This window comes from Scyliorhinus canicula, chromosome 4 (genome assembly GCF_902713615.1).
Source record: "Scyliorhinus canicula chromosome 4, sScyCan1.1, whole genome shotgun sequence".
NCBI classification, from domain to species: Eukaryota; Metazoa; Chordata; class Chondrichthyes; order Carcharhiniformes; family Scyliorhinidae; genus Scyliorhinus; species Scyliorhinus canicula.
In genome coordinates, this window is record NC_052149.1 from 39,353,489 (window position 1) to 39,378,775 (window position 25,287).

The following is a 25,287-nucleotide window of genomic DNA, read 5'->3' on the forward strand; positions in this document are numbered from 1 at the left end:
TTCCCCAGGTACCTGAGACTTTGGGATTCAACCCCTTTGCCTCAGAGACCTTGGGTGAGTGCCCACAAACCGGGACCAGATGGAGGGGCACTTGTGGGGTCTAAAAGGGATCTGAAGCCCCCAGCTGCATGCCCTTTGGGCAGTGTGGTGCCCTGACACTGCTGGTATTACCTCGAGGCAACCTGGAAGTGCCACCTGGGTGCCAGCCTGGCAATGCCAAGATGCCCAGGTGGCACTGCCAGCTGACATGGGCACTGTGAACATGGGGAAACATGTGGCTTCATGTGCCTGCTAGAGACTTTGTTCCCTTTTGGGAGAATCTTCGCTCTAGGTGTCATTTTGGGCATGTTTTGGAGGGTATTTCTCACCAGCTTTTTGGGTGAGCTCCTCACCACTATTCGGCCACACTTACGGCGTGATCAACCGGCCACATCCTGCTGGATTTGGGATGGCACGCGACCGGTAGATCCCGGGAAAGGCATCTAACCAGATATCGTGAGGCATCATGATCTGGATTCCACCATTTATGGTAGGTAGCAGTACCACGGTACCGAGCTGGCAGTGCCAATGTGCCCGGGTGCCAGATGTCAAGCTTGGGGCCACCCTGCCCTGACCCCGACCACCCAGGGATCTCCAATGGCCTAGGAAACCCCCCAGGTGCTGTTACGTCTGGTCCATGTTTGCTTGGCCCAGTACTAAACTGTGCCCAATCCAGGCCTCGCTGGTGAGGCCATTAGCTCCCTGGCCCCGGGAGAAGAAGGCACAAGCATATTTAAATGAACTGTATGGCTCATTTAAATATGTTAATCTGGATCTCACCCACTGAAGGCGAGATCCAGATCGCGACATCTCACGAGGTTCTGATGAATCCTGCGAGATGTCTTAAGCTCGTAAGAGGCCATTAAATCACACCCAATCGACATTATTTCTAGGACATCAATATAACATTTATATATCCGTACAAATAGACGTCCAGAAGTGCTTGGTTGTGCTGCTTCTGCAAGTGCATTTAAAGAGCTCGATAGTAAGATGTTTAGCACCATTTTGAGACAATTACTGAATATCTTTTCAAGCTATGCTTGTGTGCCTTTCCAATGTGTACCTGGTGTCAAGTGTTACAGCACGGCCATTTTTAGTTATGTCCGTGACATTGGAATAATGGGTTTCTCAAATGGATATTCAACATAGTATTCCGAAGAAAGGGCAGGAAGGATGCCGCGCAGGGAATAAACAACTAATATTTATGACAACAAAAATTCATATTTATATAGCGCCTTTAACATAATACAACATCCCATGGTACTTCACAAGAGCATTATAATGCAAAATATGACACTGAGTCACATCACGAGATATGAGATCAAATGACTAAAAGCTTGAGGCCTTGGAATTGGAAGATGCAGCAGCCAAAAGTGTAGCAAAGAACATCAGGGAAAATCAAAAGATTGGAATTACAGAAGCACAGGTATATCAGATATTTATGGGACGGGGAAGGCCATGGTGGGATTTGAAAACAAAAATAAGAATTTTAAAATCAAGCCATTATTTAACCAGGGGCCAGTTTGGGTCAGCTGGAACAGGGGGTGATGGATGAATGGGATACAGTGCGATTTAGGATACATCATTTGGGATAAGCTCAAGTTTCTGGAGGGTAAAATATGGGAGGCTGATCTGAGGTGAATTGGTGTCGCTAAGTCCAAGGTTTCAAAGGCATGGATGAGGTTACAGCAGTAGATGAGCTGAGGCAGGGGCAGCGTTGCCTGATGTTATGAAGGTGAAATAGGCAATCTTAGTAACGGTGCAGTTGTGCGGTTGGAAGCTGATCTGTTGGTCAATAATGACACCAAAGTTGCAAACAATTTGGTTTAGCCTCAAACAGGGAGAGAGATTTTTCTCTTCATTCATGGGGTGTGGGTATCACTGGTTCGGCCAGTATTTATTGCCCATCCCTAGTTGCCCTTGAGAAGGTGATGGTGAGCTGCTTTCTTGAACCACTGCAGTCGATGTAGTGTAGGAACACCCACAGTGCTGTTAGGGAGGGAGTTCCAGAACTTTGACTCAGTGACAGTGAAGGAACAGCGATATGGTTCCAAGGCAGGGTGGTGAGTGATTTGGAGGGGAACTTGCAGGTGGTGGTGTTCCCATGTATATTCTGCCCTTGTCCTTCAGGAACTAGAGATCATGGGTTTGAATAGTGCTGTCAAAGGAGCCTTGGTGAGTTCCTGCAGTGCATCTTGTAGATGGTTGACATTACTGGCACTGTGCATTGGTGGTGGAGGGAGTGAATGTTTATTGTGGTGGAAAGGGTACCAGTCTTTGCCATGGATGGTGTTCAGTTTCTTGTGTGTTATTGAAGTTGCACTCAACCAGGAAATTGTAGAGCATTCCAGCACACATCTTGTGCATTGCAGATGGTGGATAGAATGTGGGGAGTCAGAAGGTGAGGTAGTCTCCACAGAATTTTCAGCTAATGGCCTGCTCTTGTTGTCACAGTATTTATATGTCTGGCCCGTTCAGTTTCTGATCAATGATAATGCCCCAGGATGTTGATAGTGGGGAATCCAGCGATGGTAATGCCATTGAATGTCAAAGCGAGATGGTTAGATTCTCTCTTGTTGGAGATGGTGATTGCCTGGTACTTGTGTGGCATGAATGTTACTTGCCACTTATCAGCCCAAGCCTGGATATCGTCCACGTTGTGCTACATAAGAACTAGGACTAATTCAGTATTTGAGGAGTTGTGAATGGTGCTGAATGTAGTGACTGTCCTCATTCCTTACCTTATGATGGAGGGAAGAATGAAGCAGCCGAAGATGATCAGGCCCAGGACACTCCTCTAACAACCACACTCACTTTCCTTTCTGTCAGGTATGACCCCACCCAGTAGAGAGTTTTTTCCCTCCTTTTTTCCATTCACTTCAGTTTAGCTGGGGGCCCCTGGTGCCACACTTGGTCAACTGCTGCCTTGACGACAGGGTCAGCCAACCTTATCTCAACTCTGGAGTGCAGCTCTTTATCCATGTTTGGACCAAGGCTACAATGAGATCAGGAACTGAGTGTCCCTAGTGGAAACGGAACTGAGTGCCCGTTAACAGCCTTTTGCTGATTGATAGTATTGTCGACGACATTTTCCACCACTTTGTTGTCGGCATAATGGAACACCTTGGCTAGGAGAACAATTACTTTTGGAGCAAAAGTCTTTAATAAAATTGGCAGAAGGTTGTCAGAGCTAGGGCGGTACGTGGCGCAGTGGTTAGCACTGCTGCCTACGGTGCTGAGGATCCGGGTTCGAATCCCAGCCCTGGGTCACAACCCTGTGGAGTTTCCACATTCTCCCCGTGTATGCGTGGGTTTCCTCCCCGCCCAACCCTAGGATGTGCAGATGAGGTGGATTGGCCACGCTAAATTGTCCCTTAATTGCAAAAAATAATTGGGTACTCTAACATTTTTTTTTATAAAGGTTTTCAGAGCCCACAGCCTTTGCTTGTATCCGGTGCCTTCAGCTGTTTCTTGATATCACACGGTATGAATTGAATTGGCTGAAGACTGGCCTCTGTGATGCTGGGGACATTCAGAGGTGGCCGAGATGGATCATCCACTCGGCACATCTGGCTAAAAATGCTTCAGTTGCAACACAATCATAAACCTGGTAGTGTGGAACATTGCCCAGGTCCTCAGTATCTTTTTCACTGATGTGTTGTCCTCCCACTCATTGAGGAAGGGGATATTTGTGGAGCTTCTTCCTTGAGTTAGTTGTTTATTGCCCACCACGATTCACAACTCAATGTGGCAGGACTGCAGAGCTCAGACCTGATCCATTGGTTGTGGCATCATTTAGTTTAGATGGAGTTGGTGGCTAAAGAATAGAGGGCGGGATTCTCCGAGCCTCCGCGTCGAAATCGCGATCAATGCGGGGGCGGAGAATGGCATCAAACCCGAGATCGGGTCCAACGTTTCACCTGTGATTCTCGGGTCTCCGGATAATCTTGGTGTGGGGCCGAGGGATCATTCACAGGGGGTGGGGGGTGGTGGGGGGGGGGGGGGGGGGGGGGGGCTCCAGGATGGCCAGGCTACCGATCGGGGACCACCGATCTGCAGGCGGGTGCGATCTGGGGGGCCCAATCTTCTTGGTGCCGGTCTGTGGTGTGTGTCGGCCATGTCTTGCGGGCGGCCAACACAGGCCTCCACCGTGCGCATGCGCGGACCCCCGACCGGAGGTGCAGGGCTCCGTATCGGCAGCCAGAGCTGCGAGGACTGCTCTGGGGCCCTGCTAGCCCCCTGCAAATTTGACTCCAACTCCATCTACAAGTTTGCTGACAACACAACTGTAGTGGGTCGAATCTCGAAAAACGATGAGTCAGAATAGAGGAGGGAGAAAGAGAACCTGGTGGAATGGTGTAACGACAACAATTTCTCCCTCAATGTCAGCAAAACTAAAGAGCTGGTTATTGATTTCAGGAAGCAAAGCACTGTACACACCCCTGTCAGCATCAACATGGCCAAGACGGAGATGGTTGACAGCTTCAAATTCCTCGGTGTGCACATCACCAAAAATCTATCCTGGTCCACCCACGTCAATGCTACCACCAAGAAAGCACAACAGCGCCTGTACATCCTCAGGAAACTAAGGAAATTCAACATGTCCACATTGACTCTTAACAACCTTTACATGTGCACCATAGAAAGCATCTTGGGTGGGATTCTCTGATCCTGAGGCTAAGTGTTGACACCGTCGGAAAAGCTGTCGCGTTTCTCGACGGCTCAACCCAGCCCCAGGATCAGCAATTCTGGCCCCTACAGGGGGCCAGCACGGCGCTGGAGCGGTTCACGCCGCTCCAGCTGCTGATCCGGCCGTGGAATGGACACCGGGGGATGTGCGCATGCGCAGTGGGATGCGCGCATCGCGAACCCGCGCATGCACAGTCCCACCGGCGCGATTTCTGCGTATGCGCGATGTCTCCCTTGTCATGGCCGGCCCCGACGCAACATGGCGCAGGAGTACAGTGGCTGGCGCGGAGGAAAGGAGGCCGGGATCATTAAAGGGGATAAATAAACATTAAGAGTTGCTTCTCTCAACACCGTCCAAACATTTTACTTGGCTGCTTATCTTATTGTTGTTTGTGGACAGCACTTGCACAAACTCACTGCTTTCTTTGCCTACGAAACAATTTTAAAAGCACTCAATCAAACTTGGGACATCTTGAGGTCAACCTTGGGACATCTTGAGGTCAAGCAAATGGCTTGATAATTGCCAACTATGAACATTTCATAACCATCGATCATAGGAGCCAGAGTCTGTTTGTTCCCTTTTTGTAAAATTGTGCAACTGAGGTTGGGGTCAGCAGTGCAGGACAACACCAGGGTTAAAAACAGTGCAAAGCAAAGACTGGGATGTGTGGCTCAGGACGTAGTGGCTTGGTAGTGGCACAATTTTATTTTAAATTCCTGAACGTTGTATGGGGAATGAAAAGCTAAGAGGCAGTTTTACAGTTTAGAAAATGAGTTAAAGTGAGTGGCAGCACAATGGATTTCAATTTGAATGCATGGTGAGGTAGTGCACGATGCCAGGAGAGCGATAATGAGGTTAGGCAGGGGCAATATAGGAAGAGAAGATGAGAAAGAGTAATGAGATCTGGCCAGCATGCTAGAATGTTGATACATTGGAGGGATGAGTAGTTGACTCTGTGACTGCCAATTATGAATGACATCAATTCTATGATGTCATCAACTGCTCTGTATGTCTTGCACGAGTCTAAACAATTACAGTTGCTGCGGTAATGGAATAGTAAGACATGAATTTATGCTTAGATAAACAAATGTGGGAGAAATAATTGGAAGGTTATGTTGATGGAGAGGAGATCAAGGAGGCTCGTGTGGTACATAAATGCTGGGTTGGGCCTGGTTCTGTGTAATTGGCTTACAATTGAACAATCAGGATATTTTTTCTTACAGTCTTTCAACTGACAGAAGAGTCTGTAAGTTCCTGACAGTATTGTTTAATACAGTAATCATTGAGTCAAAGTAGCCATTTATGCCACTTTTTCCAACAGCTCCATTGTTGACAGTTTTCAAAATATCTTCTCCTTGTTATATGTTGAGAGGCAGCTTATTACCCATATACTTTCTACTGCAGAGATTAAAGAATTAGAGCTAAATTAAAGATTAAAGACCCATCTGGTGGGAACTGTATAGGTGGCGATGAAGTGATTCCACTGCTTTTCTGATGTGTTTCTGTTCCCATACCCCATCAAAGGGACAATTTTAACCACGGCTGGGGCCTGGGATCATCTTAATTCACCTTAGATTGGACAGATTTTGTGGTCCCAATGTGGCTTGTTGTAAATAGAAAAATCTCAATCCCACTTTAACTGGAAAAAATCTCAAGGGACACAGACACCATTGTTATGCTTCTTGAAAGAATGCTCGAAGTCGTCTTTAAGTTAAAGGATGGTTTATTGTGCTCCACAATAAGTTACAGAATTGCACTTGAGAATATGCTGCTCTTCAATGTTCTGCAACTAGGCCCAAAAGACTTGCAGCCCTGAGCTCAACTTCCACGTCCTGCCTCCTTAACCCTCCGGTCCAAGTGGGCGAGGGCGGGCCTTCGGCGTTCCTCTTATATGTCCCCGCGCTGCCCCCTGGTGGTACTTCCATTTCCCATCAGCCCCTTCTGTACACACTCAGGCGAGGATCACTACAACCATCAAATCCAACAGCAAGACCTAGAAGGAGACAGCATGTGGCCAGACTAGGCCAAGGAAAGTATCACTTTTCTGAGGAAGCTTTTGGCTAGGAGTAACAGGAGTTCTCCTGGACCCCACAAGGAGCCCTTCCCAGCAGTAGGATCTGCAGCAAAAACTCATTCCCTGTTATTCACCCTATGCGGAACCATTCCCTTATCATCAAACTCCCAACATAATGTGTGCTCATGGCCATCAACCCTGGAGTTGTTTCTGTTAATTTTGAGCGGTAAATGTTACTACAACAGAGTCCTGGAAGCTAAAATAGCCAGGGCTCATGCTGAATTCGCCACAGGGGTTTCTTCTAGCCCAGGCCCCAGCTGTGGTTAAAATTGTCCCTTTGATGCTAAAAATAATTTATTATATATCCTAAATTTCTAAAGAAACTTCATGGGGTTCAGTGTCGATGTTGAGGATTCCAAGGAGTCATTTTTATTCTTGATCAATTTGAACGACGTGTTGGAAGAGTTTAGCCCTTCTGCTGTTAACTACCTCATGCAGCCTTGGCAATATGCTTGATGAGATCCAATTAAAACAAAAAATCAATGCCTAGACATGCAAAGGGCACTGGTTTACTTAAGAGTGGCTCAGGTCAAATAAATGTGAACACTGCACACCCCAGTCCTATTGGCCCTGCAAAATCCTCCTTACTAATATCTAAGGGCTTTTGCCAAAAGAGGGAGACCTGTCCCATAGACAAGCAAAAGCCTGATATAGTCATTCTCATGGAACCATACCATAGCCAGTCCCAGGGACCACCATCCCCACCCCTGGGTATGCCCTGCCCCACTGACAGGATAGACCCATGATCTACATTTGGGATGGCATTATCTTTGGAGTCCTCAACATTGATTCCAGACCCCATGTCATCTCATGTATCAGGTCAAACATGGGCAAGAATACTTCCTGCTGGTTACCATCGACTGCACACCCCCTACCCCCTTGTTCAGCGAATGAGCCATTACTCCTCCATGTTGAACACCACTTGAAAGAACCACTGAAGGTGGCACTGGCGCAGAATGACTTTATGGGGGAACTTCAATGTCCAGCACAAAGGGTGGTATGGTAACACCACCACTGAGTAAGCCGACCAAGTCCGAAAGGACATAACTGCTAGACTGGGTCTGTGGCACATGGTGAGGGAACCAATGAGAATAATCTACTTGACTTTGCCCTCGCCAATCTACCTGTTGAACACTGCGCAGACCTTGTGGAGACAAAGTTCCGCCTTCACATTGAGATTACCCTTCATTGTGTTGTGTGGCACTGCCACCATGTTAAAGGAGATAGATTTCCTTCACATCTAGCAACTCAATACTGTGAATCCATGAGGTGCTGTGGGCCATCTACAACAGCAGTGTTGTATACAATTTCAATCTGTAACCTCATGGCCTGGCATACCCTCACTCTACCATCACCATCAAGCTGGGGGATCAACCTTAGTTCAATGAAGAGTACTGGAGTGCATGCAAGGACCAGCACCAGGCATACCTCAAAAAGTGTCAGCCTGGTGAAGCGACAACACAGGACGGCTTGCATGCCAAACAGCGGAAGCAGCATAAGATAGCTAGAGCTAAGCAATCCTACAACCAGTGAATCAGATCTAAACTCTGCAGTCCTGCCACATCTAGTTGTGAATGGCGGTGGTCAATTAAACAACTAACTGAACAAGGAGGGTCCAGAAATATCCCATCTTCAATGATGGGGCAGACTAGGACATCAGTGCAAAAGATAAAGCTGAAGCTTCTGCAATCATTTTCAGTCAGAAGTGCTGAGTGGATGATCTACCTTGGCCTCCTCCTGAGGACGCCAACATCACGGATGCCAGTCTTTAGCCAATTTGATTCACTCCGTATGATTTCAAGAAAACACTGAAGGCACTGGATATTGCAAAGACCCGACAATAATACTGAAGACTTGTGTTCCAGAGCTAGCCGTGCCCCTAATTAAGCTATTTTAGTACAGTTACAATATTGGAATTTCTCTAGCAATTTAGCAAATGGCTCAGGTGTGTTCTGTCCACAAATATCAGGACAAATCCAACCTGGAAAATTCCCGGCCCATTAGTCTACTCTCGATCATCAGCAAAGTGATGGAAATTGTCATGAACAGTGCTTTCAAGCGGTACTTACACAGCAATAACCTACTCACTGATGCTCAGTTTAGTTTTTGCCAGGCCATCCAGCTCCTGATCTCAATACAGCCTCAGTTCAAACATGGACAAAAGAGCTGAACTCAAGTGGTAAGATAAGAATGACTGCTCTTGCCATCAAGGCAACATTTGACCAAGTGTGGTATCAAGGAGCCTGAGCAAAATTGGAATTGATGGGAATCAGGAGGAAAACACTCCACTGGTTGGAGTCATACCTAGCACAAAGGAAAATTGTTGTGGTTGTTGGAGGTCAATCATCTCAGGCCTTGGAGTTCGCTGCAGGAATTCATCAGGGTAGTGTCCTAAGCCCAGCCACCTTCAGCTGCTTCATCAATGACCTTCCCTCCATCACGAGGTCAGAAGAGGGGATGTTCACTGATGATTGTACTATATTCAGCACCATTTGCAACTCCTCAGACACTGAAGCAGTCCTTGTCCATATGCAGCAAAACCTGGACAACTTTCAGACCGAGACTGATAAGTGGCATGTACCTTACATACCACTCAAGTGGCAGGCAATGACCAGCTCCAACAAGAGAGAATTTAACCATCTCCCCTTGATATTCAATGGCATTACCATCGCTGAAACTCCTATATACATCCTGGAGGGTTACCATTAACCAGAAACTGAATTGGAGCAACCATACAAATATTGTGGCTACAAGAGCTGGACGGAGTTTGGGAATTCTGTGGAGAGTAACTCCCTTCCTGATTCCCTAAAACCTGTCCACCACCTACAAGGCACAAGTTAGGAATCTGATGGATGGCGCCGAGGTCCCAGGTTCGATCCCGGCTCTCAGTCACTGACCATGTGGAGTTTGCACATTCTCCTCGTGTTTGCATGCGTTTTGCCCCCACAACCCAAAGATGTGCAGGCTACGTAGATTGGCCATGCTAAATTGCCCCTTAATTGGAAAAAATGAATTAGGCACTCTAAATATTTTAAAAAAGGAATGTGATGGAATACTCTCCACTTGCTTATTGCAGCTCCAACAACACTCAAGACGTTTGACACCATCTCGGGCAAAGCAGCCTGCCTGTTTGGCACTCCATCCATCGCCTTTTACATTCACTTCCTCCACCACTGACACTTAGTAGCAGCTGTGTCTATCATCTACAAGATGCACTGCAGCAGTTCGCCAAAGCTCCTTCGACAGCATCTTCCAAACTACGACCTCTACCACCTAGAAGGTCAAAGAACACCACCACCTGCAAATTCCCCTCCAAGCCGCACACCATCTTGACTTGGAACGATATTACTGTTGCCTCGCTGTCACTGGGTCAAAACCCTGGAACTTCTTTCCTCACAACACTGTGAGTGTACCCCCACCACATGGATTACAGTGGTTTAAGGAGGCAGTTCAGCACCACCTTCTCCAGGGAAATTAGGGATGGGCAATAAATACTGATCAAGCCACTGAATCCCACATCCCATGAAATAATTAATAAAAAAGAGGAAGAATAACTTCAAAGATACCCCTAATTTGTCATCTGTAAGCTACTGGTTTTTTGCTTTACATTCTATCCAGTGTAAATAATGTTTCCTTATATTAACTCTCAGTTTACTTAGTATTAGCTATTTTATTTTTCATGATTCTGTCTGATGACAGATTCCGTTTTGAGGACACAGATAAGATGATTTGAAGGGTACTTTTTTGCTGCATGTACATTATTGTTTGCTAATTTTGACACCTGAGAGAAGATGCTCAGGATATTGTGTTGAATTTTTGTTCCAATTTGCCATACCTTCCTCAGTATTGCCCCCATGGGAGAGATTTGTCATGTTTCTCGAACGCAGTGGGATAGAGACTTCACCTGGTAATTGGACAGTGACAAACATTCTGTATCTCCAACAACAAATTAGGAAGATCAAAATGTCAAATGGAGAATCAGATCCTTCCAGCTCTGCAACGCGAAGCAATCTGACCGAGTGTTCGTACCTGACCTGGAACAGGAATCATACCATGAGGATTACAGCACAGGTGAGCTGAGGCTTGATATTTTGTCCTGCTCTGTTTTAAGTGAAAGGATTTATGAGCCAAAATGAGAACTGGCTGCAATGAAGAGAGGTTTGAAATTGATGTTTCTTAAATGATCTTTACTTAAATAATCTTGATTTTTAAAAAAAAAGGAAAATGTAGTTGATACTATACTACATGTCAAAACATCTCCTGGTATGCTACGATTCAATTTGATGCCCTGAATCTCCGAAAAACTGCATCTTACATCTTTACTCCTTGTTGCTAATTTGACATATCCGGGGCGGGATTCTCCGAAGCCGTGCCGGTTGGGAGAATCGCTGGCCATTATATCGTGCAACGCCAGTCCGACGCCGTCCCACCATTCTCCCAACCAACGAGAACGGCCCCGTCGAGGTCGGCGCCACACCAGCCGGAGAATCGCCCGAGACACTCAGAACGGTGATTCTCCGGTACCCCAACTATTCAGCGGCCCGGATGTCATGCCGTCACCGTCACACCTGGTAAATACAATCGTCGGCCAGTCGTGCTGGCTGACGATGAGGAGCGAGGAGGTGAGCGGCCCCTTTACCGGAGTTTCTCCAGACACAGCCAGTGTTGGGGGGGTGGGGGAGGATTCTCCGGGAACGCTGCTGCCAATCGCCAGGGGGGGGGTTTAAGGGGGATGCCTTCGTGGAAGGTTTCAGTCATGCCCAGGGGAGGGGAGAGTGGGGGGGGGGGGGGGGGGGGCGGGGGAGAAGAGCAGGATGCCTTCGTGGAAGGCTTCAGACATGATGGGGGAGGGGGGTGGGTGGGAAGAGGAGGATGTCGCCTATCCGCGGGTGCCACATGTCAGCTGCCTGCCATGGCAGGACGGTGACAAGGACACGTCTGTAAGGTGTAGTCTCGCTGATGGACAGATGCGACTGGCGCACCAGTGAGGAGGACAGTGTGAACTGGCCATTGGACGCAGACAGTGACCAGGGGTTAGGCTGGCTGCGTGTCTGCAGCGAGACCAGGCCACCGGGGCACACGGGTATCCCATGCCACCTGGCTGTCGAGGTGTCCAAGAACCTCCGTGTAACATGTCATTTCTCTACCCTTCCCCACCCTCTTGCAGGTCGCCATGTATGCTAACCAGACAGCGATATTCACCACAGTGGTTGGAGCAGCTGAACTGCAGGTGGCCATCTGGCAGCGTAGATTGCGACGGCTCAGTGTGGCTGCGGCTGCAGCGGCTGCTGCTGCTGAGGGGGTGGCCGCTTAGGGCCCCATCGTCGCCGCGCAGGCTGCAGGCACTCACGGCCAAAATGTCCAGGAGGATGTTCAGGGGAACATTGACCACCAGATCGTCGGGAATGCACAGTTTGCGGGCACTGATATTGATGGTGCGCAGGGGGGGGGGGAGGAGGAGGAGCCAGTACTGGTGGTGCCAGGGCACCACAGGCGCCCAGCGAGGTTTACCATGACCGAATGTCCTCCGAGGCCCTACCGGACAGGGAATGCAGGAGGAGACTACGGTTCAGCAGGGAGACGGTCGCACATATATGTCACCTTGTGGCGCACCTCGCACCACTTGGAACGGGAGGAGGACACGCTATACCGGTGTCCGTTAAGGTGACGGTGGCCCTAAACTTTTATGCAACCGGTTCTTTCCAGGCGCCGAGCGGGGACCAATCCAGGATCTCACAGGTATCGGTCCACAGGTGCATCCGGACCGTGACCGAAGCCTTTTACGCCATCGCTGACAGGTACATTCAATTTCCCGAGGACCGCGCACAGCAGGAAGCACAGGCATGTGGATTCGCCAACGTGGCCGGGATACTGATGGTCCAGGGTGTCATCGATGGAATGCACATCCCCATGCGCCCGCAGGGAAGTGCTCATGAACAGGAAGGGCACATACTCAATGAACATTCAGGTGGTCTGCGACCCCCCACATGAGGATCATGCACGTGTGCGCACAGTACCCCGGGAGTGTGCACAAGGCCTACATTCTGGCACAGTCGTTCATCCCCACAAATTTCGAGGGACCCCCCCCCCCCCCGGCTGAGGGGCTGGTTCCTGTGCAACAGGGTTTATCCGTTGAGGTCATAGCTGATGACGCCAATACGGAGGCCCCGACCAACGCGGAAACCCTGTACAACGAGACCCATTCAGCAACCAGGGGTGCGGAGGAGCGGTGCTTCAGACTGCTGAAGATGCGATTCAGATGCCGGAGGGGCCCTGCAGTACCACCCCGACAGTGTCAGTCACATAGTTGTGGTCTGCTGCACAACATAGCCATGCAGAGGGGTAATGTCCTGGTGGAGGAGGCAGAGGGAGAACCCGATGGCAGTGGAGACTCCGCAGACGAGGAGGAGGAGGAGGATGACGTGCATCAGGGTTGGGAGGGGGGCGGGGCGGGGGGGGGGGGGGTGCACCGGGCACAGACACAACCCGGGTGCTGTTTATGGCCGGGGAGGCTGCACGATGGCACCGTTGAGGACAACGGGCACGCGATGCGTTGGTGGCTGCAAGGTTCACACACTGCGGGGAGGGATTCGCTGAACACTGCCACTTGCATCACCAATCGCGCACACGGGCACCACCCAGCACCCCCCCCCCCACACCACTGCACCTCCGCACCGCGTACACCACACCTATTTCCGATCACCTTGCCACTGCGGCACTACGGGATTGCACTACATTGATGATTGTGTAAGCGGGTGTGATCAGTGCCATGTTGAATGATGACAGCCCGATCCGCGATGAGCTGTGAGCTCAGATTCGTTCGACAAAGTCTGACTCATGGCAATAGCTGAACCCTCCACCTCGATGGTCACTGTATTCGTCACGGACACTCCATCTCATGCCCATGTGGTGTAGCTGGCGTCGGTGTGCCGAGGGAAATGGTGTTCAGTTGGGGGGGGGGGCGGAGGGAACGCACACCCGGCATCACCGTTGCACCTAACGTAAACCCAAGTGCCACTCGGTCACCGTCACGAGCCCCCTGGCACCGGACATAGCACAGAGTCTTCATAATTCGGTGTAACATTGACTTTAATCATGACATTCACAGACAGATGCCCTAGCCTCTACAACTAAGCTGTGCCCTGCACCCGTGCCAACTAACTACGTGTCTAACTTCTTTGCCATACGGGCCCTACCACTATGCCTAGGTGTATCCCCAGATGGTACAGCAGGAGTGGAGGTGGGCTGCTGAGAATCCCGCCCTGTGACGTAGCTCCCCGTCGGCATGCGTTTCCTGGGGCAGCCCGGCTTCGATGGGCCAGGCTGCTCCGCGGGCGTGCTGGATGGTGTGGTGCCACCCTGTCCTGCCCGCTGCCCACCAGATGCGGCAGGGACGCAACGGGGGGAGGCCGAGTGTTCAGGGACGCCCCTTGCTGGAGTTAGCGGGACAGGCCCCAGCACCTCCTCCTCCCTCGGGGAGCCCGGTTGCCCCCAGGCCTCACTGTGGGATGGAGGTGCGATCGGAGACATGCGCCGTCGCACCACCGTTCCTGGCGCTGCCAGTCCTGGAGACCTGCAGTGGTATCGACCAGGGCCCAAGCGTTCGCAGCGATGGAGCCCAGGTAATGCGGCATCCCTGTCAGGGACTGTGTAACCTCTACCTGTGAGTACGCTATGCCATCCAGCACGTGCGCCAGGCGGCCGCTGCTCTTGGCGATGGATTGCTGAGACTGTGCCATGGCCTGCTGGGACTGGGCCCTGGCCTACTGGGACTGGGCCATGGCCTGCTGGGACTGGGCCATGGCCTGCTGGGACTGGGCCATGGCCTGCTGGGACTGGGCCAGACCCCAGAGGGCAGCGGCAATGTCCTGTTGGCTCTGGGAATTGGCTTTCTGTGAGAGGGCAGCCCTCTCCTGGGTCATGGATGATGCGTGCACATGAAGCCGAACATCTTGCAGAACCTGACCGCTGGCCAAAACCATTTCCCCCATTGCCTCCACCGCAGACGCCAACCGTGCGGTGTCGGCCTGGGTGGCTGCGATGAGTGGCACCAATCCCTGCTCCTGGACGCGGATGGACTCCTCCAACTGCGTCTGCAGGTGCTGGAAGACGGCTGTCATCCCGTTGTTTAGTCCCTGGGTCTCCATATGCATCGGGTCTCTGGGAGGGTCCAGTAATTCCAGGAACCCGGGAACCGTCTGGGCGGTAGCTGGGTGCTGGACCTGGGCAGCCCTCTGACTGTCCAGCCCCTTGGCTGCTCCAACCTCCACCTGCTGTACTGGCTCGGCTGTGTGGTGCGCACCAGTCCGTGACCCGGGAGCCTCACCACTTATGTGCCCAACCGAGGTGAGTGTATCTGGGATGGTGGATGTTGTGGGTGACAGCAGTGCCCCAAACTCGAGGTCCTCATCTGTCCAGAGGTCTGGTATGTCCTGGGCCGACTCTTGGACCGAAGCAAGGCGCCCGCGGCTCATGTCATGTTCCGCGCCCGGTGTGTCCGTCGACTGTCTGGCCGTCCTCTGTGCGTCACTGTCCACAGTCCCCGTCCTCTATCCGTCACTATCCTGGCTCATGGCCCGATCTTCGTGCAACTCACGGTCATCACTGTCCTGACTGTCCGTCCTGTGTCCCTCGGTGTTGTCTCTGCCCGTCCTCTGTACGTCCTTCTCCAGTGTCCCAGACTGAGAGGATGGCCCTCCTGTACGTCTTCCTTCCAACCTCTGGCATGCATCCCTGGGTGCAGCTGAGCTTGCGGCTGGATGGCTGGGTTTTGTCTGAGACGACCCTGGACGATCGCCCCTTGACCCTGGGGAACACAATGATGCGGGGTTTGTTAGACACGCTGGGCTGGGTTTATGGTGGTGGAGGGGGCACTGTGTGGGAGGAGGGGTTCGGGGGTGGAGTGGGCAGAGTGTGAGGGGGAGGGGTTAGGGGTTGAAGGGGGCAGAGTGTGAGGGGGAGGGGTTAGGGGTTGGAGGGGCAGAGTGTGAGGGGGCGGGTTTAGGGGGTGGAGTGGGCACTGTGTGGGGGAGGGGTTCAGGGGTGGAGTGGGCAGAGTTGAGGGGGGAAGGGGTGGAGTGGGCAGTGTGAGGGGGGGTGACGGGCTGAGGGGGGGGTAGCCATGCAGGGTTGTCTCACTTGCTTCTGAGCCTCCGACCTGGCAAGGTGCTACCTCCCGGGTGGCGGATCCCCCAGCGAGGTCCAGGGCCCTCTGCTCATGTACGGTTAGGGGGTGCAGCACAGGTGATCCGCCTCCGGTTCTCATACGCTCACGGTGGTTGTGAGCAGTTTTATCCTGTGTAGGGGGGTTGGATAAAGCATCACAATTAGTCGGTTATCGTCAGGGCGTGCAGATATAGGCTACATTATTGCTGGGCGGGGGGACAGTTGGAGCAACGCCATGGCATCTCTGGAGGGGTGCGTGTTGCTCATGTGGGTCGTGTACAACGTTGTGTCCCCTGAGCCCCCCCCCCCCCCCCCCACTGCGTGTCTGGGGTGGGGGGGAGGTTGCTGCGAGACGTGGTCGGGGTGGGGGGGGGGTGGGGGGGTTGGGTGTGACCCAGGGGCACTCTCGGGGCACTTACCCTGGCAGCCCTCATGAGGTCGTGGATCTTCTTCCTACCCCGGTCCCCAGAGCGGGGGGCTGTGCCCCACAGCACTGACCGCGGTGCCACCCTCACGCCAGCCGCGCCTCACACTGCTTGATGGTTGGCGATACCCACGTCTTGGGCAGAGGATGGCCCTGCGATGTTCAACCTCATCCAGCAGGGTGTCCAGGTCTGTGTCGCGGAACCTGGGAGCGGCTCGTCGGGGCTCAGCCATCCCGTCGTCTTGGGTCCTGTGCGCGGATCGCGCTCTTTAAATGACGGTGCACGCCGTCAGTTGGGCGTCGCGCGATGACAACGTTGCTTTTGCGCCAAGTCCCCGAGTTCCACGCGGCCCTGCTGCTCGCCCATTTTCGGGCCCTGAATCGCTCGTGACCGCAGCCGTTTGGCGCTGTCGTGAAACGCGATGGCGTTCACGACGGGCGGGGACTCTGCCGCATTATCGGAGAACCCCGCCCCCTAGCTTCAAGTATATGTGTTTCTATCATTTACTTTTTTGTTGTAGACACTGCTTGTTATCCTTAGTTGGCCTGAGTAGGTGATGGTGTCAGCTATGGCTCAGTTAGTACACGCTCACCACTGAGTCCCACCCCAGAGTATCAAATAATCTCTGTTGACACTCCAGTGGAGTACTATCAGAGTGGATGAGATGTGAAACCAAGGCTCCATCTGCTTTCTCAAGTAGCCGTAATAGTTATAGCCAGTGTCCGAGCCAATACTTATCCATAAATCAACATCACTTAAGAAAAAGATAATCTAGGCATTATCACATTGCTGCTTATGGAACCTTGCTGTGCACAAATTGGCTACCCCATTTCCTACATTATAGCAGTAACCACACTTCCACATTATCTTATTGACTGTACAACACTTTGGGAGGTGCTGTGATTGTGAGAGACACTTCATAAATACAACATTTTTCTTTTTGATGGGCCTCCATCTTGAATACAACTGAGTGGCTCACTAGGCAATTTGGAGAACAGCCAGGAGTCAATTATGCCGTTGTGGGGGTGGGGTACTTATAAGCTAGTGTAGGTAAGGATGGCAAGTTTAGTTTCTGTCATAACCTTCATGGGACCACTGGGAAACAACCATTGATCTCCCCCAAGGACCCGTGAAGTACCAGCTCCCCAGGTAGGGGCTGCAGACCAACCACCTGGGGCTCGTTACGAGCAAGGAATAAAAGCAGGCCCACCTCAGGGTCTGGTGCAGCAAAGTCCTTCCACCGAGGATCGCACTGGGAGTGATATGCTGCATTATACAGTATAATAATAATCTTTATTGTCACAGCTAGGCTTACGTTGCAGTGAAGTTACTGTGAAAAGCCCCTAGTCGCCACATTCCAGTGCCTGTTCGGGTACAAAGTGGGAGAATTCAGAATGTCCAAATTACCTAACAGCATGTCTTTCGGGACTAATGGGAGGAAACCGGAGCACCCGGAGGAAATCTATGCAGACACAGGGAGAATGTGCAGACTCCGCACAGACAGTGACCCAAGCTGCGAATCGAACTGGGACCCTGACGCTGTGAAGCCACAGTGCTAACCACTGTGCTGCCATGCTGTATTGTAAATATGTAAATAAACCCTTCGTTCATGACAGCTTTCCTGAGTTATTGCGTTAGAGAATCAGATGAGTTCTTATGACAAATTAGGGCAGCATGGTAGCATGGTGGTTAGCATCAATGCTTCACAGCTCCAGGGTCCCAGGTTCAATTCCCGGCTGGGTCACTGTCTGTGCGGAGTCTGCACATCCTCCCCGTGTGTGCGTGGGTTTCCTCCGGGTGCTCCGGTTTCCTCCCACAGTCCAAAGATGTGCGGGTTAGGTGGATTGGCCAGGCTAAATTGCCCTTAGAGTCCTAAAAAAAAATAAGGTTAATGGGGGTTGTTGGGTTACTGGTATAGGGTGGATACGTGGGCTTGAGTGGGGTGATCATTGCTCGGCACAACATCGAGGGCCGAAGGGCCTGTTCTGTGCTGTACTGTTCTAATTCTAAAAAACCAACAGCTTCATGGCCACTTTTACCGATACCAGCTTTAAAACTATTTAAAAAATAAATTGACTTCATATTTTCAAAGTTCAACGGTGGGATTTTAATTCACATTCCCTGTGATTATTATTCTCGGGAGTAGATCACTGGTTCTGTCCATAACCACAGCACCACCGCACCAAAAGTCATTACTTGCTGAAGAATATGAGAATATACCCGGAATGCCCCCATCTAATTTGAAAGATAAAAGTTTCACTTAGACAGGCGAAGTCACCAATCAGATATATCTACAGGAGAAATAAGTGATTCTCAGAACCAAAACTACAGACAAATTGTAAAACAGTGCAATAGTATTAGAGAACTGTAATCAATCTGCAAGGTGTAAAAATACCCTTATCAGAATGCTGCTTCTCACTTTCCTTTCAGTCTCCTAGGTCCAGTCACCTTTTGTCAATGCATCAGATGAGCCATCTCTTGTTTCTTGATAAACTTAGATGAGATGTTAGACCAGAAGCATGGGCACTGCAGGGATGAGCTTGTTTGCCAGAAATTCTTGTGTTGCCAATCACTACCGATGTCAATTTGGAGCAAAATATTCACTTCACAAGCTGTTGAGCAAACAGTTAACCTGTTCCCAGTGGTGGAACTCTCAACTCTGAGTTTGAAGTTCAAACCCCACTCCAAGACTTTAGCACATAACATTCACCGATGTTTCAATGCAATACTAAGGTTATGCTATGTTGTTAAAGGTACATATTTCAGGTCGAACATTATGCAGACTTCATCCCCCATCTCCGTTGGGTGTGACAGCTCCCATGGCACAATTGAAAGGAACCTGAGATAGTTTTCCTACTGTCCCGGCCAATATCTCTCCCTCAGTTAACGCCTCAAGTAACTGGTCACTGATGTCTTGAAGGGAGTTAGCATTGACATCATGGGTGGAATGGCCTCTGTAACCATTCCATGATTTTATTGATTTCTGTTTGCGAGAGCTAATTGGTTGTTGTGTTAGCTTACAAAACAACAAGGACTACACTCTTTGGCAATCAAAAGCTTTGAAACATTGTGAGGCTGTGATTTGTACTATATACACATGTAAATTCTCCTTTCTCTGCTTTATACTAGAGAATACAAGTAGTAAGCAGTACAATTGATGTCCAAATACCTAGCAACAAGATCTTACCCAAATGACAACCCTAAGTGTCTTAAATTCTGCTTCAGTCAGTCTTAGATGTTTACAGCAAGGAAACAAGCCCTTTGGCCCAGCTTGTCCATGCCGCCCAGTTTTAATCACTCAGCTAGTCCCACTTATCCGCATTTGGCCCATATCCCTCTATACCCACCCTGCCCCTGACACTGTCTGTTTTTTAAAGGACAAAATTGTACCCACCTCTACCACTGCCTCTGACAGCCCGTTCCAGATGCTCACCACCCTCTGTGTGAAGAAATTTCCCCTCTGGTCTCTTTTGTATCTCTTCAAGGAGCAAATAGAAGCCTGATGGAACGTCGGCCTTTCCCGTGATGGTGGCGTGACAGCTATTCAGGATCCTGCCATTCACACCTCCTCGAGATGCATCTTTTGTTTCTTTCTATGCCCCATTACCACACTCTTTATCCTAACACTGTGACAATAATTAACCAATATCATCCTCCATTATCATATCTAAATATCTCAAGGTTTTAAAACTATTCTTAGTTCGGTAGTGGCTGTTTGCTTTTAAGCCCGTCACCATACATACGCAAAGACAAAATGTCCACTTCATAATTCGTCTTAAAGTTCCACACTCCACCATCTCCTAATGAATGACTCCAGTGGGAAGCTAAGAATGAAGACGAGAAAAGGCACCACGTTCCATTTCCAGTCTGTGTCCTGTGGTTAAAAGCTTTTTCTTTCTATTCAGGTTTCACACATTTTATTTTAACAGAAAACATACTTCCCACTTGGTAGGAGAAATTGCTGTTAAATAATTTCACTCCGCTATGGCCCAGCTACATGGTTTAAATTGCTCAAGTGGCTTAATGGTCATTGAGGTACCAACTGTGGCCTCAATGGGTGAGTAACTGCACTGAGCACCAGCATCCTTTCTGTTCCTGGCTCAGTCAACCATCCTGTAACCAAGCCTCGGTCTAGAATTGTGGTGTTACAATAGTTTAGAAGTGGAATGTTATCTTCGAAGCACCCTGCTGATATCAGCCATTGTCTCAATGCAGTTAGAGCCGAGATTCTTTGACATGTGCTGATTTACTTTGTAAACCAGTTTGCTTTTTTTTCCCGAACAGCTATTGGAATCATCATCTCAAAAATCTCAGAATTCTGTGAAGTATCTTGATTTATCTGAGAACCACATTAGTAAGTTCGACTTTTCTTTTCTGATGAGTTTTGCTTTGTGGCATTGACATCTTCCTTCACTAGAAAACTTTTGGGGGTATTTTAAATGTGTTAACAGTCGCCAAAGTTTTCACTGACTGATTTTGGCGATTAAACGTGTCATAGGGTGGGGGAATGATTTTCACCTTGATTATCAAGAATCAAGGCAACAGACCGGTACGTAATTACTTTCCAGGTGGGCCATCAGCACCATGGTTAGAAATATGGTTATGTTTTAATGGGCAGTACGATGGTGCAGTGGTTAACACAGCTGCCTCACAGTGTCGAGGTCCCAGGTTTTATCCCGGCTCTGGGTCACGGTCCGCGTGCAGTTTGCACATTCTCCCCGTGTTTGCGTGGGTTTCGCCCCACAACCCAAACATGTGCAGGTTAGGTGCATTGGCCACGCTAAATTGCCCCTTAATTGTAAAAAAAGAATTGGGTACCCTGAATTTATTTTTAAAAAGAAATATGGTTATGTTTTGAAATGCAATGAATTGGCCAAAGAGGTTTATGACTAAATTCTCCTGTCCCCCAAAGCTGCCTAAAAGTGGTGTGAAAGTAGGTTGGATGACAGAGTAAAGCAAAAAGTAAATCAGGGATGTTGAACTTGGAACTTAAAAGCCAGAGTGTTATGCAACAAACGGGGGGAGTTCATGTCTTCAGATGCTGTGTTCAGCATCAATTTCCACGGGGTTAGCAATTCAATTAAACGTATAACACAAAGGTAGGCAAAATGTGGACTAAAATCAGTCTTCAAAATCATCTATTGCATTTGTACCTATACAGTGGAAATTTGAATATAGAATGTGTTAAACATGTTGGAGGGAAGTTATAATTACACAGAATGGGCGGATTGTTCCTGAAAAATTAGGGAGTTTCATTTTGGGTGAGAATATCGGTGTGCATTGCGCCAGCACCGGCAACACGATTCCGATCACGATCTTCCCCCACTTAGTGCAATTAGTGCTCCCCCAAGTGAAAACGCAGACTCCACACAGACTGTGACCCAGCGGGGAATCGAAGCCAGGTCCCTGGCACTGTGAAGCAACAGTGCTAACCACTGCACTGCCGTGATGCCCACGATTTTTGGAAGGTGTACCTGAAGAGGCTTTTTGACGAGGTGGAGGAGAGATGGTCCACCATCTGACCACCTGTAGGCAGCAGACCCTAAGTTAACGTGACAATCCCCCACCTGGGAGGCGGTGCCAGCTGCAATCAGTGCCAGCAGCATGACCAAGAGGACAGGGGTTCAATGCTGGAAGAAGATGAATGACCTCATATGTTGGAAGTGTGAGTGACCACCTGTCTCCCCCTTGCATCACTTCCGTCAATCATCCCCAGTGTGTCACCCTCAATCCACTTGTTGGCACCTCGCAGCCACCCAACACCCAACATCTAGGAATCTTTGTCCAGACCCTTGGGAAATCCCTCAGAGTCTAGGTGCACTGCCAGTGATTATGGTCCAACCTGATACTGATGTTAAAATCCATGAAAATTAGAGTTTTACATGGCCCTTCCAGCGCGGGGCACCTACTTCGATTTCGCAGTCAGAGAGTTACTGGTGAATGGTGGTGGAATCGAATTTTTCTATTACGTGCAATTCACCACAAATCCAGTTCCGGAGTCAAGAAACGGAGAATCCAGCCCATAGTAAAAAAATCAAGGAGGCAGGCCCCACAATGTCCACTTACGCAGAGCCCACTCCACCAGCAATCTTGGCTTTTGACAGAGGGTGGCTCAATGTCAAAAAGATAGTAACAGAACACTACGGACCTCCCCGTACCAGGGAACTGACCCCACCACCACCATGGAATCCCCGCCTCATACATCGGAACCTCGCCACCATGGAATCATCACAGCACAAAATCCTCCCCCCACCACAGAATCCCTCATGGACATGGACCACACCTCCCCTTCCAAGGACATGGAGCCTCTAGCACCTTCCCCCTGGCACTGCCCCCTGGCACTGCCCCTTGGCACTGCCCCCTATAGGGGTGGTGGGGGATTCAATGTTGAGGAAAGGGGCAACCTTTTTAAGTTTGTGACTCTTGCTGCTGGTGGGGCCTCTGTGGGCCACTGGGTGTCTGATCACAAGGGTTTCCCCATGAGCTAGCAAGGAGGCCATGGGTGGCCTCGCCACATTGGTTCAGGCTCCCCGTCGCTTTGCTAGCAGCAACACCGACAAAGACTTTTATATGGCCGTTAGTTGGCTCTGGATGCAAAGGCCATCCTCATCCTTCCCTATCCCTCACTGGATCAGAGGAAGATGGGAAGGCAAATGGCACTCCATCCTCATCTTCTCCCTGAATTCTTCAGCAACCTGCTCTGCCCTCCCGCCTCCCACTGCCGATTTAAATTCTGCCCACTGTGTGTATTACAGGCAATTTAACAGTGAGTATGAGACCGAAGTGGAGGCTGTCACTTGCCAGAGAAACGTTTAAGAGCAATAGGGCAATAATACTGGGTGATTTTTAACTATGCAAGAGAGACGGAAAAATGTCAATAAAGATGACAACAGTGGGAAATACACCCTGCTTCCTCAATCATTCTGCTTCTTGTCCAACAAGGAAAGAAGCATTGTTTGATTTAGTTCAGAAAATGAATCTAGTGAGTAAGGTGAAAAGGGGCTGAAAATAAGTTGGATTGCATGGGTAAATAGAGATTAGAGTGAAATATACTTAAAAGGGAAGCATATGATAAAGTTGGGGATAATAATACTGAAGATAAACATGAGAAATATATGTATGTAGGGGTTTTACTCTGCGATTATAAAATTTATCCTTGGGCAATGGGCATCACGATCAAGCCATCAGCTTTTGCCCATCCCTAGTTGGCCTTGAGAAGGTGATGGTGAGCCCTGTACTTAAATTGCTGTTGCTCATGTGCAGGAAGTGCTCCCACAATGCAGTTAGGTTGTGAATTCCAGAATTCTGACCTAATGAAGCTAAAGGAATGGTGACATATGTCCAAATCAGGATGATGTGTGACTTAGAGAGCAACTTGAAGTTGATGGAGTTCCCCTGCATCTGCTACCCTTGCCTTTATATGAGGTGGAGGTTCTGGGTACTGGGTACAATTCAAGTTGCGGCAGTGCACCCATTGATGGTATTCACTGCCATGGTGCACTGTGGTGAGGGGAGTGGATGTTTAAGGTGGCAGATGAGTTGTCAATCAGGTAGACTACTCTGTGCTGGTTTATGTCATGTTTCTCGAGTGTTTGCAGCTGCACCCATCTAACCTGGCACGGTAGCACAGTGGCTAGCACTGCTAATTCACAGCACCAGGGTCCCAGATTCAATTCCCGGCTTGGGTCACTGTCTGTGCAGAGTCTGCACGTTCTCCCTGTATCTGCGTAGGTTTCCTCCAGGTGCTCCGGTTTCCTCCCACAACTCCCGAACGACGTGCTGTTAGGTAATTTGGACATTCTGAATTTCCCTCTGTCTACCTGAACAGGCGCCTGAATGTGACAACTAGGGAATTTTCACAGTAGCTTCATTGCAGTGTTAATGTAAGCCTAATTGTGACAATAAAGATTATTATTATATATAGCCTCTAGTCAATATGGGGTTCAAAACATGGAACTCTTGTTCATTCCTAAGCATTCACTAAATGTTCATGGAAAAAGGGGGAAAATAACATTTGTTCCCAGTAAATATAGTTTTCTTACCCTACAACTATTACTCTTCTAAAATGTAGCAAAATTGCGTCATTCTGACTGATCATTGTTCTTTTTCAGGTTCAATTGATGGATTAAGTTGCTGCACCCATCTCCAGATTCTGATACTAGCAGACAATGGGATTATAGAGGTGGAAAACTTAGATTGTTGCCCCCATCTTTGGAAAGTCGATCTCAGCAATAATAAGGTCAGACGCAAGAGAGCATTTTACTGAGATGGTTCATGATTCTGACTTTGGTGTAGTCAGACATTCATTAGGTACTGTTGGCAATCAAAATGGCCAGTGGTGATAAATTTACGCCACCTTTGACAGATGCACTTCCCTCATATTTGTAGTTATTTTCAGCTTCCAGCCTCCTCGTATCGGGCCCCAGTTGGTAAATGTGAATGTTTACACGTCTCTGACACTGCTGATTTCTAACTGGTTGCCAGGAGAACAGTGATCAATGGATGATTGCATCCCTCTGGAGCAGTACTTGGCCATGAGCTAATACCCCTTCTTTCAGGAACCTGTGATTCAGCTGCTCACTGCGGGTATGAGTGCTTTAGGGTTTGTTATCACAATATCATGCCGATGGTTGAAGTATGGTCATTAATGGTCCCAGTGTGTGTTTAACATTAACTGCTGGAAACAAGGTTGCTAGGAAATTTCAAACATTTATTAACTTTACACAAGGATAGATAAGCAGGAGGATCCTTTCAGAATCATCCCTCTCTGAACATGATCTGACATCACTGACACTGTATATTATCTATTAGCATAATAGCTATTAACCCTTTATATTATACCTCCGCTCAAGTTTTTAACACTGCCTATTATACATTTACACATTATCGTACAT

The 25,287-nt window shown here is 49.3% G+C and overlaps 1 protein-coding gene across 4 annotated transcripts in view; it reads left to right on the top strand.

The window, feature by feature from the left end:
• The window catches only part of LOC119964510, a 210,188-nt gene that overhangs the window by 21,886 nt on the left and 163,015 nt on the right, over positions 1 to 25,287 (top strand). For 2 of the 4 annotated variants that reach the window (XM_038794083.1, XM_038794086.1), the window contains exons 1-4: positions 5,804 to 5,975; positions 10,648 to 10,874; positions 20,678 to 20,747; positions 24,505 to 24,632. In XM_038794083.1, coding sequence (XP_038650011.1) covers positions 5,885 to 5,975; positions 10,648 to 10,874; positions 20,678 to 20,747; positions 24,505 to 24,632 — 516 coding nt within the window. In that variant the 5' untranslated portion in view covers positions 5,804 to 5,884. Of the gene's footprint in view, positions 1 to 5,803; positions 5,976 to 10,647; positions 10,875 to 20,677; positions 20,748 to 24,504; positions 24,633 to 25,287 lie in introns of those variants that run through there. The other 2 variants (XM_038794085.1, XM_038794087.1) reach the window with 2 other exon arrangements.